At 43.3% G+C, this 18,091-nt stretch overlaps 3 protein-coding genes and 1 long non-coding RNA gene across 10 annotated transcripts in view; 2 read left to right on the top strand and 2 right to left on the bottom strand.

The window, feature by feature from the left end:
• Rsu1 (Ras suppressor protein 1) overlaps positions 1 to 6,999 on the top strand; it is a 248,280-nt gene extending 241,281 nt beyond the window's left edge. For 2 of the 4 annotated variants that reach the window (XM_063276734.1, XM_063276735.1), the window contains exons 9-10: positions 2,130 to 2,252; positions 3,828 to 6,999. In XM_063276734.1, coding sequence (XP_063132804.1) covers positions 2,130 to 2,226 — 97 coding nt within the window. In that variant the 3' untranslated portion in view covers positions 2,227 to 2,252; positions 3,828 to 6,999. The remainder of the gene's footprint in view (positions 1 to 2,129; positions 2,253 to 3,827) is intronic. The other 2 variants (XR_005495332.2, XR_010058931.1) reach the window with 2 other exon arrangements.
• Positions 409 to 4,950, bottom strand: LOC134482609 (uncharacterized). Its single transcript, XR_010058993.1, has 4 exons — positions 4,817 to 4,950; positions 4,231 to 4,389; positions 3,641 to 3,906; positions 409 to 2,582 (listed from the first exon to the last, which is right to left on the bottom strand). It is a non-coding gene; the product is annotated as an uncharacterized LOC134482609 (long non-coding RNA).
• On the top strand, positions 6,603 to 16,429 carry C1ql3 (complement C1q like 3). Its single transcript, NM_001109403.3, has 2 exons — positions 6,603 to 8,033; positions 13,762 to 16,429. The coding sequence occupies exons 1-2, from the start codon at positions 7,446 to 7,448 to the stop codon at positions 13,939 to 13,941; spliced, it is 768 nt and encodes a 255-aa protein (NP_001102873.1). The 5' UTR covers positions 6,603 to 7,445; the 3' UTR covers positions 13,942 to 16,429.
• Positions 16,140 to 18,091, bottom strand: part of Pter (phosphotriesterase related) — a 61,245-nt gene continuing 59,293 nt past the window's right edge. For 3 of the 4 annotated variants that reach the window (XM_006254291.5, XM_039096043.2, XM_006254290.5), the window contains one exon: positions 16,545 to 17,323. In XM_006254291.5, the coding sequence (XP_006254353.1) occupies positions 17,113 to 17,323 (211 nt within the window). In that variant the 3' untranslated portion in view covers positions 16,545 to 17,112. Of the gene's footprint in view, positions 17,324 to 18,091 lie in introns of all 4 variants that reach the window. The other variant, NM_022224.2, reaches the window with a different exon arrangement.

Genomic DNA, 18,091 nt, shown 5'->3' with positions numbered 1-18,091 from the left:
TTTAGAAAAGATTAGATATAAAAAACATCTCTATATATATCTATGCATAAATGTTTACATATTGATTTGCATGACTAGATAATATGTAATGGGAGACATAAATGCATAGATAATGGAGGCTGCTGTATAATGGATATGTTTAGGCAATCCCTAATTTAATAGGCTACCTCAATTGTTTTCCTTAAGTATCTACTGAGAGCACAGACCTGTGCATCTTCCCTTGGGAAGTTGCTGTTTCAGAGGAATGGTTCAAACATAGAAAGGGAGAAAAGGCAAAAATAGGGCTTAGGAGACAGCTGATTGTGTTAAGTGCTTATTACACAATTACCAGGAACCTTGGTTCAGACCCCCTCCCCCAAACCAAAAGATGAATAGGCAGGATGTCCCACTGTAATCCCAGCATAAAGAGCAGAGACGAGGAATCCCCTAAACAAAGTGGCCAGCTGGATTAGCCAAAATAGCAACTCTTGAGCTAACTCAGAAACTCTGACTTACTATGTAAGGCAGAGAGCTGTAGAGAAAGGCATGTCCATCTCTGGCATGCACAGATGCACAGACATGCACTCGAGTGAACCTGTACATGCATGTGCCCACACACCTGCAAAAATGTACACACAAATGCACATGCAACACACAGAGACACATATACAGGTCCAGACAGAAACCAGCCCCTGGGCCCATTTGCATGTCAGGCTCAAACTGGAAACCCAAGCTATGGATGTGTTGTTAGAAGGGTCTAATTGAGAGTCAATCTCTTCTGTGTGTATAAGCTGACACACGGAAAGGTTTCCATTTGACTCCAGCTAAAAGAAAAAAATAAACACACAAAAAAACAAAAGCAGCAACAAAACCAAAAAACAACCACCACCACCATCACAACAACGAAAACCAAAACAGAAACAAAAACAAGAAAAACACAAAGTTGTGATTTAATTATAATTTTTACAGACCTTTCATACAATCCAGAGCCCCATATAGTTACTCCTCAATTAGCTAATGACGTAATAATTACATAAGTACTGCTTGACTGCTTTCAGTGGGTACCATCACAGTAAAGTCACAACCACTTCTCTTGAAAGCCAAGCTACTTACAGTGGGTCACTTCTGTCCACACTTCACTCTGCATCTGGTTACAAATCAAGAACACCTTGACAATTTATGTTTCAGGGCTAGGGTTTAAAAGTAAAGCACTTGTGTGCAGCTGAGAACCCTCCCTACATTAGGAACCGCTGCTATGTCTACTTGCCATGTGGGTAATCCGAAGCATGTTATTTGTTCACAGGCCATGCTGGTTACATGCACTGTTCCGAGCTTACACATGTATTCTCTCATGCGCTGTTCTAAGATTAGACCCATGTAGGTGTGAGACCGTCTACATCCACCATTGGAGTTTATACCTTCTCTGGGTTGAACACAATTATGATCAGGTTCTAGAATATCAGGAGCTCATATCATGATGTAGCTCTGTGGAAAAGCCTTCCATGACCTCTCCTTTCACATGTATGACATCCTTGGATTATTAAACAGAAGAGTAAGGCCACTATAGTCTTCATCACCACCTTCCCACTAGACCAATCTGTGGCTGTACAAGTTGTCCCTCTAGTATCATTTCTGCTTTGATAGTTACTTAATGTCACTTTCTTGAACTGACCCATTGTCTCTGGATGGCCGAGCTCATGAGACCATGGCTGAAGATGATATATTAGTTGCTTCTGAATTGCTGAAACCAAAATACCAGAGAATAACCTAAAAGGAAGAGTTAGTTGCTCTGGATCTTGATTTCAGCCCAGAAGAGTGGGGAAGGAAGAGCAGAACAGCTCTGTTCATAGCAGTGGAAATGTGTGATAGAAGCTGTTCACATCCTGTGGAGCTAGGAGGCAGAGGACAGGGAAATGATTTGCTGGCTTCTTTTTTCCTCTGGGCTTCTAACCCATCGGATGATGCCACCTACATCCAAGATTGGTCTTCTCACTCAGCTAATTCTTTCTGAAAACACAGATCCACCCAGAGATGTGCCTTATCATATCCTGGGTGATTCTAAATCTAGTCAAGTTGACACTGAAGATCAGAAATCACAGGAGAATGATTCATAGCTCATCCTTGGTAACTTTCCCTTCTTTCTACATCAGCAGGGTAATAGGGATCAAGCACCGTATTCGTGACAAGCACAGAACAGCGTATTCATGCTGGAGACTGTATTCTTTTACGGATGCAATTAGGATCTGAGACCAGTTTGAATACATGTGTTCTAGGTGAGTCTTCTGCAATGAGCAGGTTGCTACTTTCCAGACACCTATTTGCTAATTTGGTCACACCTGATCTGTCAAACTACTTTTCCGACTCATTTTCCGGTGCATTACAAATTCTCAATCTGATGATGTGGTGAGGACTTAAAAGTCCTTCAAAGTGATTGATCTTCTGGCTATTGTACCAGCAGCCCCAGTTGGCATGTCTGAGGATGGTCTGAAACAGGAACAGTTCCCAAATAATTAGCTCAATAAAGTAGAATGTTGTCTTGTCGGTTTCACCGTGGGTCTTCCTGTAGGATGACAGGGCCACCTCTTCAATTCTCCATCTGATATCTGCAATGAGTTTAAATAACCTTGATGTGAAACTTCCTTTTTCTTACCTTAGAGAGGCCATCCACACTTTGAGTTTCGCCTCGCTTTGTCTTAGATGACAGAAGATGGCTCATGAGAACTCCATTGGAGAACCTAAACACCCTTTCTGGTTTTATCTAAGTCTTTAACATCAAGTGTCCATTGTATGACGTTTCTCTTAAGTTGCACTTATATTCCACCAATGCCGTGTGTTCTACCACCCAACACACGGATGCCTGGACTGCTCAGACTTCCTACAACACAGGGACATGCAAATTAATATTGTTCGGCCCTCACAAATTGGGTACCATTGTGATTATCTGCATCAATTCTCCTATATCCACAACTCTGTGATTGAGGTACTAGTGTTATTCTCATTTTATGGGACAGGAAGTTGAAGCTCAGAGCCACTAAGCAATCTTCACAGCTGCATAATGAAAACATCTAGGGTCCAAATTAAGGCCCAACTACTTTTCAAACCATAAGGATATACTGTTTTCCTTGCATATTTCTGAACAGACCCTTTGAAGGTAGAAACTTAATAGTTTTCAGTAAAAAGGAGCATATGTTGTCAAACACAATTTGGAGACTCAACATTCAAGGTAAATGGTCTGGTTTCATTTAAAAAAAAACTATTTCTTATGCCTGCTTTTCTAGCTTGGACCTATTTTTTTTTAAAGATTTGTTATATATAAATACACTGTCACTCTCTTCAGACATACCAGAAGAGGGCATGAGATCTCATTACAGATGGTTGTGAGCCACCCTGTGGTTGCTGGGAATTGAACTCAGGACCTCTGGAAGAGCAGTCAGTGCTCTTAACCACTGAGCCATCTCTCCAGCCCCTAGTTTGGACCTATTAACTTGATGTTTTTTCCTTGTTAAAGAAATGATATTTCTGGGTAAGTGTTTCTAGATTTGGAAGTCCTTCTCATGACCAAATATTTGTTTGCCTGTAAGAACCCAGGCTAGGGCTTTGCTGCCAGTGCGTGCTCAGTAAGATTAATGGATGGCCGTGAATGTCTGTGTGGGCAACTTACATCTAGGATCTGCACAACTCTTCGAAAACAGCACAAGTGATGCGGGAAGATGCAAATCACAGATCACCACCCCACCACACTCATGGGTTTCTGGACTGGACTTTTTGAGCAGAAGCATCCGAAAGGCTCAGATGCAGTAGTAGGAGTCCCACGCATGGTTTTTGTTGTTGTTTTGTTTTCTCTTTAGAAACCGCGGAAGGATGCTGCGCAAGTAAGACTCCATGGCCATCTCCAATATGAGAGGAAATTTGCATCTCCGATGAGCACTAAAGAAAACCAAATACTTTTTTTAATCGACACATTTTCCATTATTATATACGTATAAAGAAGATGAGTAATAAGCCACATCAGATGGTTTATTCAAACTGTCAGAAGAAGGGGATGAAGCATGAGTAACTCCAGAGAAGCGTCTGAGAACTGGAGCAGTAGAAAAACGACAGCGAGCAGCCAAACGTTCCTTCGTTCGTTTACTACCAAGTCATCCCTGAGAGTCTTGCAGAAACAAAAGCCACTTCCTCCCCCTACCCCCACCCCAGTGCATGGTGGGATATTTCCGGGGGAGATGAAGGTGAGCAAAAATTCCAACTCACTTCATGTAAAGCTGAAATGTTCACGTGGACCCTCAGAAATGGGCTCTGGACAGAGTCTGGGGTCAGCCTTGGGTCTCTGGAGAGGGTTCTGTCGTTCTGAACAAGCGGCACTAGACACCGGAAACTCTAGCAGTCTTGCAGGATGTCGGGGGCCCTTGCCTGAAGAGGGTAGAGGAGGAAAGCCCCCATAGTATCACTCTTCTTAGGCTGGGCTGGATACATTAATATTTTGTAGAGCTTATCCCAGCAGGGTCATCCAGTGGCCCTGATTCTCTGCACAGCTCTGGGTCTTCCTGCCTGTATGAATAAGGTGAAAACTAATTTCTCAAGGTTGATCTTGACTCTAATATTTCACATTCGCATCGATGGGTTCACTCATAAAATGACCGTCTTTAACGGAAAAATTCTTTGGGTCCTGGAATGTTTAACAAGCATTTATTTATTTCTATTAAAAAAATCTTTTTCTTCCTTTCTACCAAACCCTTCTTAGTAATAAAAAGGCTTTGTGGATGGAGATCTCTTGGAACATGAGAGAAGATTTTGTTGTATTAGTATATTTCCTTCCATCATGGGCATCACCACTCACCGTTTTCTCACCTTTGAGAAACAACCCAGAAGGCAGTTAGGAGGGTAGGTGCTGGTATCATGATCTGGAGTGATTGTTCTCCGTGTTTGCTAGTGGAGAAAAATTGGGGAAACCGGGTAGCTCACATGAGTAAAAATGTACAGAACATTTATGTCAAATGTATTGGTGCACATTTATAAAAAAAAAAAACTTTATCCTAAAACAAAAGTTGATGTTTTGTGGGATGGAAGGGTCATTCCTCATTACCAGCCGCTACAGCCCTATCAGCAGCCAGGCTAGTCAGGAAAGAACATGACCCCTGTATCTCAGTAAGTAAGCTCAGTTCCTTAGTGTTGATTCTCTCAGATGCTGACAGTCCAGGGAAACAGTGGATGAGCCTATCTGTCTGCCCACTTGACGTTGGTTTGGATCAGAGAAGAAGGAATTTAGTTGTTGGGGTGGGGGCACAGTGCAGAGGGGCTGTGGAATCTTGAGGGAGATACTTTGCTATGGAGCCTCTAGGTAAGACCAGCATCCGCTGATCTTACCTAGACGTATTGCTCTCTTGCTGTAGTAATCTTTGTTCCTGCTTCTTATTTCAGATTCTCACCCCGTTGTAATAAGTAACTGTCTTTCCAGCCATCATTCCGTATTGACAAGTAAATGTCATCCGTGTGTGATTGACATCTATTGCTCCTGAATGCCGGAGTGTGATTTAGGAATCGATTCTACTTATTTATTTTAAACCATTCTTCTATGTCAAACATATTTGCTGGTAGGGATAACTCTCCTAGTACTCACTCTGGGGGGGGGGGCTCTACTAATATTCTAAATTCCAGCTCTTCCACTGTTAGGGGGTGGTGGTGGCTTTCATTGTCGAGATTTCCCTGTTTCTCCCCTCCACCCCAGTGCACATCTGGGAAATTTGCTATGGCACCTACAGAACTCTGTGCCTTATGAGAACCAGCACTTTTGCAGATAACACTTGCTTTACTGTGAGACCTTCCAAGACATTCGTACAAGTGATGACTTCTGCATGGTGCACTGTTAAGCAGATACAATTGCAAGCCCAATGATGGTATCTCCTGAAGGGAGCTGCAATTGGAAGCCTGCAAGTCCTCTATGAGCTCATCATCCTGTGGCACTTGTAAAAAGAACCAGCCCTCCTCTTTTTGGGCGGTGGGCAAGTTCATTTAAATCAAGAAATGTCCTTTAGTTTTTACATACACGTCACTGTTCTCATCTTATTTCATTCAGGAGGCTGTGGAAGCAAATGCTAAGGAAAAAAAAAAAAAAAAAAAAAAAAACCCGCGCACAGCTACTGTCTGGAAAATCGGAGAGAGCCCTCCTTATGTTAAAAGTGGCATTTTGAAAAACACCTGAAGCACTGATTGTGGATGAGCCAGGGGAGAAATGTTGTCATCAAACCTCCCTCCCTTTCAACCTTCACTTCCACCTCCAACGAGAGAGCTGCTGGCACTGGGGAAATAGATTTAGGTGTGACCCTTGAGTCCTGAGAGCAGTTACACAGCTGTCTCCCTCCCCCTAGTATGACCAGCTAGGGAGCTGCCATCGTCTGGGTTAGGCGAGGAAGTATTCAGGATTTCACTGTTCATCCCTAGCAGGGGGAGGGGGGGTGGTGGTGGAAAGAGAGGCCGAAAAAAAAAAAAATCCCACATTGTCAGAGTAATGCCAAACTCTGTGTGAGTGGGATGAGCAGAGCAGCTGCTGCAGAGAGATGCCAAAGCGGCTCCCCTTCCTCTGTGCCTTGGGTTCCTATAAATTGCTCCGGCGCGCGTTTGTCAGCCTCCTCTTCTCCTGGCAGGTGGTACCCAGGCAGAATTCTGCGTTCAGCCTCTCTCGTTCAGCTTTCGGCAGTGAGGCTTTCGCTGCTGCTGTCTAGCACCTATCTCCGTCCCTGAGCTTCTCTGAGCCGCGGATACTGCGAATCGCCGCTGCTCCGCGCATCTCGGGGGCTGCCCGACCCGAGCTTCTGCAGCCCTCTAGGGCTTTGGGGGTGCGCTTCTATTAGAGTTGTGGTGGCTGCAAAAGAAAAAAAAAAAGAAAGAAAGAAAGAAAGAAAAAAAAAAGGCAAGGACAGACGAACCTAGTCTGCAAAGAAAAGAAACAAGAAGCAGGGGGAAAAAAAGGCAACTTCAGACGGAAAGTTGGTGAGAACTGGCGCAGTCTGCAAAAAAGGAAAAGTCGATCGCCAGCAGCAGCGGCATAAAAGTGTGAGCAGCTCCGGGCGAGCGCAGCAGGCGGCCGCTGGCTCTGCCCTCCGGGTGGCCGCTCCGGCACCCGCCGCAGCCACAGGTGCGAAGGGGCTAGCAGGAGGCGAGAGGGCGCCCTGAGCACCCCTCCCCCCAGCCCCCACCCCCCAGCTCGGGACTTCAGCTCAAGTCACTTGGCGCCCCAGCTCCCTCCCTAGCCGCAGCCTCAGCGGGGGGAGCAGGAGCCGGTGAAGAGCGACCGGCGCGCGCCCGCCCAGGGGAGTTGGGGTTCGAAGGGGGATTGTTTTCGGCTCTGAGGAGGTCCCCGCCCAACCTTCAAAATTTTGTCCAAAAGCAGACAAGAGGATCGGCCCGCGCTGAGCCGGCTCGTGGGCAGCAGGAGGCGCCTGATCGCCGCCGGGGCGCTGGGGGTGGTGATGGTGCTTCTGCTGGTCATCCTCATCCCGGTGCTGGTGAGCTCGGCCGGCACGTCGGCGCACTACGAGATGCTGGGCACCTGCCGCATGGTCTGCGACCCCTACGGGGGCACCAAGGCTCCCAGCACCGCCGCCACCCCGGACCGGGGCCTCATGCAGTCTCTGCCCACTTTCATCCAGGGTCCCAAAGGCGAAGCGGGCAGGCCGGGGAAGGCAGGCCCGCGTGGGCCCCCGGGAGAGCCCGGACCACCGGGCCCCGTGGGGCCCCCAGGCGAGAAGGGGGAACCAGGGCGCCAAGGTTTGCCCGGCCCGCCTGGGGCGCCCGGCCTGAATGCCGCCGGGGCCATCAGCGCGGCCACCTATAGCACGGTGCCCAAGATCGCCTTCTATGCTGGCCTCAAACGGCAGCACGAAGGCTACGAGGTGCTCAAGTTCGACGACGTGGTAACCAACCTCGGAAACCACTACGATCCCACCACGGGCAAGTTCACCTGTTCCATCCCGGGTATCTACTTCTTCACCTACCACGTCCTGATGCGCGGAGGGGACGGCACCAGCATGTGGGCTGATCTCTGCAAAAACAACCAGGTGAGCGCGGACAGGCAATGGGGAGGGCGGAGAGCAAGTGCGGGAAGGTGCTGACAAGAGGGAGGAGACCCCGGAAATGGGGGTGGGAGCCCGCGGAGGAAGGGCGCGGCAACCCGGCTCCCCGGAGCTACGGCGAGGGGGACGCTGTGACATGCTAGAGAGGCGGGGGTCGTACGCGGAGAATTGCGCCTAGCAGCCCAGACAGGGTAGTTCTAGGGTGCCAGAACCGTGCTCGGCGCGCGAAACTTTGAACATGACTCTCGAGGGGCGAGAAACTGGGATCTTAGCCCCGGGGCCAACTCGTGGACTAATCCGGTCTTGGAGCAGGGCGGGAATCCCTGGTCCGTGGCATCATCTGCACTTTAGGGTCGCTTCCAGCCTCTCTCCGAGAATGTATAAGGTTTCAGAAGCCCGAAATGGGCGTGTCAGGGCTCCAGACTCAGAGGAGACAAACCAGCACTTCAGGGAGAAAGGAGGGACCCCCAAGAGTGAGTCTCAGACAGGGCCACCCAGGGCTCAGACAGCACTCTGCCGCGCGCGCGTCATGGCGTGGCCTCTGAGAGGTCTTGGGCGGTGAAACTCAAGAGTCACTTTACACTCCAGTTAGTTTCCAAAGGAAGAATTGCTGGGAACAGAAAAAGTTGCGTTTACACTGTCAAAATACAGCAGCTGGCATCCAAACACAGGAACCCCCTCTCCAAGCTTTGGGGTAGGAAAATGAACCAGGAGGTGGTCAGACCTCAGCCCTCTCACCACCTACTAGCTCCAGGGCACCACAGCAGAGGGTCTTTCTAACCCTAGGCTTCTGGACCACAGCTGCCTTGCCTTGGCTGGAAAACAGCCTCGGAGGAGCCCAAATCAGGACCTGCTCTTCAGAGGTGGTAGGTGGTGCCACACGGGCCCCTGGCTTGCCGCAAAGGTCTACTTTGCCTTTGTTAGTCAAGTCAGTGCAAAACCGAAGCAGCTTTGATCTTTTAGCCACAGAGGGGGAAATGCTCTTCTAACTACCTGAAAGTGTAATCGGACCTTCTGCACACTCCAAGGAGCAGGCACCTGGTGAGGCCTCCGTGCTTGTACCCAACTGTGCCAGCTGAGTTCCTTAGCCCTAAACTTTGCTTGCTAATCCACAAGAAGAAAGGTCCCGAGTTCCTGTCACCACCTTCAAGATACTTCATTTCTTGCAGTAATTTTGACTTATCAAGGGCCGGCGTGCTCCTATGTCTTTGGTCCCCTGAAAATTCATTATTTAAACCCAACTTTCTACTGATCACCTTTAGACCTTGCTCGTCCTTCTTTCTTTTTCTCTTTCTTCCTTCCTTTTTTTCTCAAGACTCGTTTTACTGTCAGATCCCCCCCCCCAAAGGTAAAAGCCGAACGTCCTAAATGTAGGATAGACTTTTAAAAGGAGCTTCTTCTTTTCTGCAAATCTCTTCAAGAACATCCAGGACGCTAGGAATAATAATACATTTTTTTTTTAATTTAAAAATTTAAAAAGGAAACATGGCCACCAGGAGGCACTGACAGGGTTTCTTCATTACAGTTATCATGCATGAAAACAACATTAAGGGAAATGAAAATTGTTACCTCAGCAGTGGGCTAGGCAGTTGCAGGGAGGTGGCTACTGTACCGAAATAGACTTGCTGTGTCTGGCCGACCGAATGACTTAGGAACCGGCCCCCAGCAGGCAGCTCTCAGACTCAAAATTTAGGTCTGTAAAACACTACTATGCTAAAAATATATTTTTAGAGCCACCCAATAAAATGTACAAACAATCCCATTTCATCAACAATATAGACATGGTAATTTAAAATATATATATATATATATATATTAGGAGATTACAAATCTAGGAAGCCCTAAGAAGTAGCATTGGCAGTTCAGATATTGGGGTTAGAGGGTAGAGTCTATGCATATACAAATGAGTAGAAGAAAAGCATTCGGTATGTGAGTTCTAGAACTAAAATGTGCATTCATTTTGTTATTTCTTTTTAAATTTCATTGGGGCATAAGCTGCTTCCTGTATCACTTAAGCATTTGGGTCTGTGGGGTCAGGAAAGCAACTGGGTGAAACATCTCTCACGCCCGTCATCCTTGTCAAGGATGCTGCTTCTTCAAAAAATGGGTAACAGGTAATTCAGAAAAATATATGACTAGGGATGAACCGCGTGTTTCTGAGTTCATGTGGGTCGTCTCGGAAAGTGATTATTGTGATAGGGCAGCTAAGGAGTTCTGTCTTTAGAGCAAAACAGTTTTGTAAAGTCTGGCTGCAGCCAGGGCCAAGTGGGAAAGCTTGTAAAAAAAAAATACCCTTTTCATTAATTTTAAAATAAATACTTTATTCTTGATTTTCAATCATAGTCCGTATGCTTTTTTACCAGCATCGCAGCTTCCCTCTCTGAGATGACCTCATTTGTTTTTATAAAACATCAACTCAGAGATCCATGTCAGAGTGAGGTTCCCCGGATTAGGTGGACTTGGAGAAGCACAGAAATGAAACAATGAGGGAAGAATGGGGTGTTTCGCTGTCAGAGGGAGCAATGTCTCTGGACCACAAGCATATGAGGGCCATCTTATTTATGCTTTGTGTTGAACATAGGGTCACGGATGGAAACATCAAAGGCCAATAAATTAACCTGATGTACCACTTAACCTTTTGTTTATGGTCCCACGGGAGTATAGTGAAAATCAAATCACCAGAACATCAGCGACAATTAATTCAATTAGCAAATGTTGCCGTAAATATCTTGTATAACTGATAATCCCTCAATAATAAGACAATGCTGAAACTACACAGCCTATTATATTATTCTTACAAACATATCACTCACTGTAAAGGACCAGATAGTCCCCATGAAACCATTAGCATATACCTAATCATATCATTTTTTTGAAAGCCCGTCACAGTGCACATGAAAGGTAAAAAACGGAGCACAAATAGCTTTATTATAAATACGAGAAAAATTCCTAATGCTCTTATACTTGGAGTTAAAAACCTGAAAAAAAAATAGCTTCTGAGCACAGTTGGTAGAATGTCATTATAGTAAGCCACCATAATAAAAACTAAATTGCCAGAAAATTAGTCATATAAAATCATTAGAGATAAGCCTTCCACTTACAAGAATTTGTCAGTTATGGTAGCAATGGACGTGAACTACATTGCAAAGAGTGAATACCCTGGGGTTTTTATATTTATTTTTCAGAAAGAGTGAGGATGGGCCACGCCAAATTAGTTCTCTCTTTAAAAGCAGAGAAATGCACAGCAAAGGGGAAGCCAAGGAACTCTGTAGTTAACACGCTAAGAAAAGGTATTAAAGTGAATTTAGGCAGAAGTAGGGATACAGCACTGAGAAAAGGATGCATTATACTCCCCCGTCAAAATGCTGAAATCTGTGCACATTTAGGAATCTGAAAACAGCCTTCAGGGCGCACACATTACCTTCCTCAATAGTTTGATGGCTTCCAGGAAGAATTGCTGAAGTCAGTGGGATAGATATCAGAGCCTGAAATTCCACGTCCCATTATACTCTGAGAGAGTGATGGGTGGACAGGCTACAGACAGCCCGGACACTGGCAGATGGTGGGTGGTATTTAATTGGGAAAGTCCTGGACGGCTGCATAGATTAAAGTGTCAGGAAATTGCTTCCTATGATAAAGCCACCGCACTGGTTTCATTCAACAAAGGAAATAAGACATGCTAAGGATAACCTTCTAGTGTGTGGATTCACGCCAATGCATTAGCAGGTTTCTCTGGTTGGACTTTCTGGACTGAAAATGGCAACACTCAACTTCTTTAGACTTAATTTAGTCTAGAGAACAAAAACCCCTCAGTGCATATTTTCAAAAGGGTACAGTTTCTACATCAAAGATTTCAAGGAGTCCTGGCTCTTAAAGTTTTCATGTAGAAAACAATGAAGAAGAACAACACTCAGAAAGCATGTAATAAAAAAAAAACCCCTGTATTCTCCTTTATAATGGCTGGGAAATACATTAGTTTGGTGCTAAATCAACATGTTATTGATATAGATAATTGCTAGTTTGCATTTTAATTTTTTCATACGCATTATAAGTCCACATGTTGTAATAGTCAAGCCATAGTGATGATACTCTCATTGTGTGGATTTTCTTCACTGAGAATTAATAACTAGGTGGATGAGTAGACTAAAGCCTTCAGCTTCTACAAACTAAAGATTAATTCCTAAAAAATATTATGCAGTCCAAGGGCACTGTTATGTAATGGTTAAAGTGGATCACCTCAGCAGCGGCGGACACATTTGAGTCAAAGCTTTGACTGTAATCACGTGGCATATTGGTTTCATTATATTAATGCCAGTTAGCATAGTGATAAGCAATTACAAATCCTTTAAGCCCTTCTCTTCTTTTGCTACATGATACCCAGAAAGAAAAAAAAAACCTGTTAAAACACTACTCAAATTACATTCCAAGCTCAGGGGTGTCAAAGAGCCTTCTCCTTTTATGGCATTTCAGCATTAATGTGAGAACATATCTTCCCATGAAAATTTAATTTGGAAAACCCATCATTTACATTTTGAAAGACATATATGGAAATCCTTGACTTGCATCTCACTCCTTTCTTTTTGCCAAGTGATAAAACCCCAAGTCATACATTATTACACAGTGCAGGTTTACAAAAGCCACTAAATCATTTGCCATGCTATTCGGGGGAAATATCGTTACAGTAGAACTGAAACAAGCCACAGAGTAGAAGATGTGTTACTGAAATAAAGCACACGCAGGCCTGCCTTTTGAAGCGTTTTTTCCCATGGCAGAATCAAAATGTGTCTATATGAGGCTGAGGCACAGCTCGAGGAGGAATCGTGGCAGAAGGTCCATAGGATATGGTACGCTAGGCGATCTGACTGTTTGCAAATGTTGATGAACCCACTAATGAGACAAAACGTAAGCAGATTATGGTCTGCTTCTATCCTCAAAGCCGGACACATTGACAATCCCATAAACAGGAAGAGAGATTCAACAACAGCATTCAGAAGTCCTAGACTATTGAGCAATCTCAGGTCATGGATTTAATCCTTTCTATAACTTTCTGGATGTGATGAGATTCAATTTGTTGATTTAAAGGCACATGTAATTAAATGATAAAAAAGATGCAAAAGAAAGAAGGGACATAAAAAGAAGTTTGGAACTGTGGGAGATGCAAACAAATATGTTTAAGTGAGTGAAGATGTTTCTGAAGTAGCCTGGATAAAAGGGGCTTTGCATGTTTCTGATTTCCAAAGCTTTAAACCAAAAGGCTTTCTTCCTTTATTTTCCTTAGGTCTTTTACCAATTGGGATATCAGATTTCTAATAATTATGATGACCCATTGAAGTACAGTCAGTTGGGATGCTGTTACTTGATTCAAATTAAAATGCAAAACAATACTGCCATTTACATTTCAAAATGCGACTGGATGTGGGGATTCAAGGAATCATAGAAAGCAGCAATCGAAGAGGAAATTAGATTGGCATTTTTGTTTACAAGGATAGAAAGGATAACAGCAATGTCTCTTATTAAAGCAGCATTTTTTTCTCTTTTCCCTTTCCAGTAACATTGTTGAAGTTGTTATGGAAATTCTTTCTAAAACTATGGGACCAACGGCAACATCAGTGTGTTACATTGTATGCTATGGCTGCGGTTCTGCTATTGTGTAAAAGGGGCAGCATGAGGATTCTCTTTCACCAGCTCTTAACTCTTGTCTGTTTTCACATAGGTGCGTGCCAGTGCAATTGCCCAAGATGCTGACCAGAATTACGACTATGCCAGTAACAGTGTGGTCCTTCACCTGGAACCAGGAGATGAAGTCTACATCAAATTAGACGGTGGCAAAGCTCACGGAGGAAACAACAACAAATACAGCACGTTCTCTGGATTTATCATTTATGCTGACTGATAATGCAGACGCTGAGCTTGCTGTTCTGAGTGTGAACGCTGGATTCCTATGGCTAACGTCAGTGAATCGAGGATCCCAGGGGATGCCCATTGCAGGGGCATCTCGGTTGTGTAAATGTGGGGAGATCAAATGCTACCTGACTCACATCTGTATTACTCAGACACATTATGTAAAAAAAAAAAAAGTATTTAACGCAAGATAAGCAGATGTGTGATCCACTACCGCCAAAGCAAATACTCCTTACTGTTAGTGTCCATGTGAATGAAGTCCTATATAGACCACAAATTTTTATAGAAAAATCTAAGACACTGAATTATTTCTCCGATATCTATGATACTTTGGTGTACTGTGATCTTGCTGCTTTACCTACATGTCAGCTTTGGTTCTTGTGAGATTACCTGCTTATTGAGGTACTTGGAGTCTACTTGTAGTGTAGGGAGGAGTGGTTTTCCCTGCAGGAGAGGGTCTGATTGAAATAATGCTGCTTGTCCCCAAAGATATTGTTTGCCTTGTACTCTGGTTATCTTTAGAGCTAGACCTGGGAATGATTCAACTTGAAGCCTTAACCTGGAATTTTCTGGTTTTGTGGGAACTCCCAAGCCTGTGATCATTTTCCCATTTTTTTTCCTCTTCATGTGACTTTTTTTCCCCCCTCTCTTTTCTGGTGATAGTCTTAAAAAAATAGAGATTGAAATTGTATCATAGAATTACCCTCTAAGTGTGAAAATGTATAGTTATGTACGGTATTTAGAAAAAAAAACCCTGTCTGTCCATTTCATCAATAGAATACATTTAGACTCTCTTGAACAGTCAGACAGATTTATTCTTTGGTATGAAGTCAGATGGAGGCTTTTGCCTTCTTTGGAACAAAAGATTGTTCATAACCTAAGGCACAAAAAGTTTAATTTGAGCTACTGCATGGGTCACCAAGGGGACACTAAGTAAGGCCTTCAAACACTTACCGCAAATCTGTAGCCTGAGGTTGTTTCAAAATTAACAGTTTCACATAGAACCAATATGCCAACAAAGTGTATATATTTTATATAAATATCTGCCACACACTTATTTATATACATATACGTTAGATGAAAATATTATATATACATGGCTTCAGTCCACTAGACACAGTGGCGGTAGAGCTCAAAAAAACTAATTTAAAAAGTATATATGTATTCACACAGAACCATGCACAAATTATTTGACTTATTTTAGATTGAAATATATTTTAGATGACACAAATATAGAGAGTAGTAAAGTCATAAAAGCGACTTCTCTTTAAGGGTTATCCAGAAAATCAAATCGCAGTAGATTCCAATGCCCCATGTTGCACATGTGAGAGTTACTTGATCCCGTGGTTACCGTACTCCATATGCACTCTTTGGCAGACCCCTAACACAGGAGCTTGTTTCCTTGTTTCCTTGTTTAGGAAACAAGGAGCTCTCCCTCACAGTGTTTATGAAACAAACACATTCCAGTAGTCAATTCTTTCTTTTCTTTCTGCTGGTTTGAAGCTGACAGGATAGTGCGAACCCATTCTCTCTAGTTAAAAACACTGCCAAGAGCCATCTCTTTAGTGTAAGGGAAAGACCAAAACGCATGCGAACATGTCCTAGTAGCACACAATTTCCCCTCTTACAGTGGGAAATCTTTTTCCCCTTTTAGTTGCCTTTAAACACTCTTGACAAGTAGATTTCAAAACCAGATATTTAAAAATCTGCTTGGTTTACTGCGGAGGGACATTTGCATTTTTCCCTTTAAAGGAGTTGGGCTGTTCTTTGGGCTCATTGGCATTGGTACTTTCTGTTCTAATATACAGAGAGCTCCATCAGCCATGATCAACCGAAATAGCTTTAGTTCAGCAAACCTTGACTTTCCAAGAGTTATACATGGTGTTCCCATCTAAAGGTGGTGTTTGCTGTGTTTAAATGCCTAGGTCTGAGTAACTGTCATGATTGATATGATAAAAACACTTAGATCATTCATCAAGCATAGTGACAAATTTGATTTGGCCCTCCTAACATATATGGTAACGACTCACCAATGAATTGCCAACTGTTTTAATGTCTATTTAACAGTATATATTTGTCAAAGACGGATTGGAAGCAAGGGATTAGAGATTTGGGTACCAAATCGCATAGCGAGGGTTCAAAGGATTAGCTTTTAAACAACAGTGTACATCAATTAAGCGAATTAGCTAATATTTTGAAAAGGCTTTATTAGCACAGAACTTCATGGCTGGATCTCTTCTAAAGAGTGGTGTTTACAAACAGACTGTCATTTCCAATAGACCTGACCTTTTCCTTAGATAAATAAGCATTATTTTCTCTGTTTAGGCCTGAGGAAAAAAGAAATAAAAGGTAAATGAAATAAAGGGACTATATATAAGGCAAGCATTTCTTTTTTTCTTTGCATTATAACATGAATTAATTAAATTGTGGCCTTTGTTATAATAACTGTAATGATTCATTAAACTATATTATGTAATATATTTTTACTTTTATGATCGCATTTCTTTATAATTCACTATTGTTACATGTTCTTAGACAGACTTTTTCAAAAACACAATATAGTTAACAGTAAAAATGGAAACCAGAAAGCCAAAGTCAGGAAAATTGATTTATTCTGTTTACATAAATAGGTGGGAAACACATAGTTAACCTTCCAAAATATTTTTATTGTTGCGAATTGGTAATTTTATTGCTGTCTCCTTTGGGAAAAAAAAAAGTCTCAAAATTTAACTTCCCTTGTTGCAAAAGTGATTTTGAAATGCCATATTATTCATTAAGCATTAATTAAAGAACAGCAGGATAATTACTAGGATCATCAATATTACCAGAAACATTAGATTGCTCCAGAAGGGGGCAACTTAGCTTGAAACTATAATTTTTCTCAAGTAGTGCTGATCAGAGTCGGGGCAGGGGAAGACATCCAAAATGACTCTTAGGGGTTGTAACTTTAAACTATTGTTTGGAAACACGCTCTTCCATTTTTATTTTATTAAGGAAAGACAATGGGACTCACTTGAACCCAGTAGTTATCCAGCTTCTCATAGGAGGGAAGTGACCAGTCACTGGTTCTGTGTAGCTTGGATTCATGTCTCCAGTAGATCTGAAATCACCTACCATCCTCTGCTAATTTTATCCTCCGGGTCTGGGTTCATGAACAGCCACCCTATTTAAAAGTCAGCCATTGTTTAGGGTTTTCTCTGAGTATCTTATCAAGCACCCTCTCAGTCAGACCTCTGAGGAGCATCTTAGGAACGACGTTGGTGAGGATGTGTGAGTAGCCGTGACCTCCGTACTTCATCAGTCGATGCTTTGTGTGTATGTCGTGTGCCATGAGAATCCGATCTTCATAGCCTTCGTTCACCAGAAAACGGACCCTGTATAAAAACATTAACTCATTACATGCCAGTGGTCTCACGTTCGAGATGTTACCTTTCATCCCCGAACACACTATGCACCAGGGATTCTGAGTGAACACTGAGCAGGTGTTGCTTCACCTTAGTCTGAATGAGATCCTCATCCTGTGCACACAGGAATCTCTACGGAGGCCTATTTCTGACCGTGCCTGGCAGTGCTGCACTAAAGAGAGCTTCCAGTGCCTAGGCCATTTGAATGAATATTCACAATGGCAGGTCACTGAATATTTCTGTATTTGGCGGTCCTCTCTAAAATGCTTGTCTTAGGCTCAATGTTGACCCCTTCCCCCACCGACAAGCCACTGGGCATTTGTGATTAAAATAAAGAAACAAAAGGAATCTTTGTATGAGTGAAGCCAGCTGACTTTCCAGTGTAGGGTAGACGCTATGTCATTATACAGTCAATGAAAATGGCTTGGCGAAGATCTCTGTATTCCAGCCATCTGCTCCTCCAAAGTCTACAGGAATTTTGACTTAGTAGCAGTCTCTTAACATTAGATGAAACTGACCAAAAGTTTTTAGCCTGTCTTCCCTGTCAAAAGGCCGCTAAAATAGCAAGCTGTTCCTTTAAATCCATAATCAGTTGACTAAAAGACAGCTTCCTGGCTGTAAAAAAAAAAAAAAAAGTAATCCTCTTTGCCTAGTTAAGAGCTGTAATCTGCAGCATGAGTCACCTCATGACAGCCACCATCTGTATGTGTCTGGGCAGTGTCTGCCCCTGACCACTTG

The sequence above is a fragment of the Rattus norvegicus genome, chromosome 17 (assembly GCF_036323735.1).
Source record: "Rattus norvegicus strain BN/NHsdMcwi chromosome 17, GRCr8, whole genome shotgun sequence".
Taxonomy (NCBI): domain Eukaryota; kingdom Metazoa; phylum Chordata; class Mammalia; order Rodentia; family Muridae; genus Rattus; species Rattus norvegicus.
Note: the sequence above shows the minus strand (reverse complement) of the source record. Positions and strands in the feature narration are given on the sequence as shown.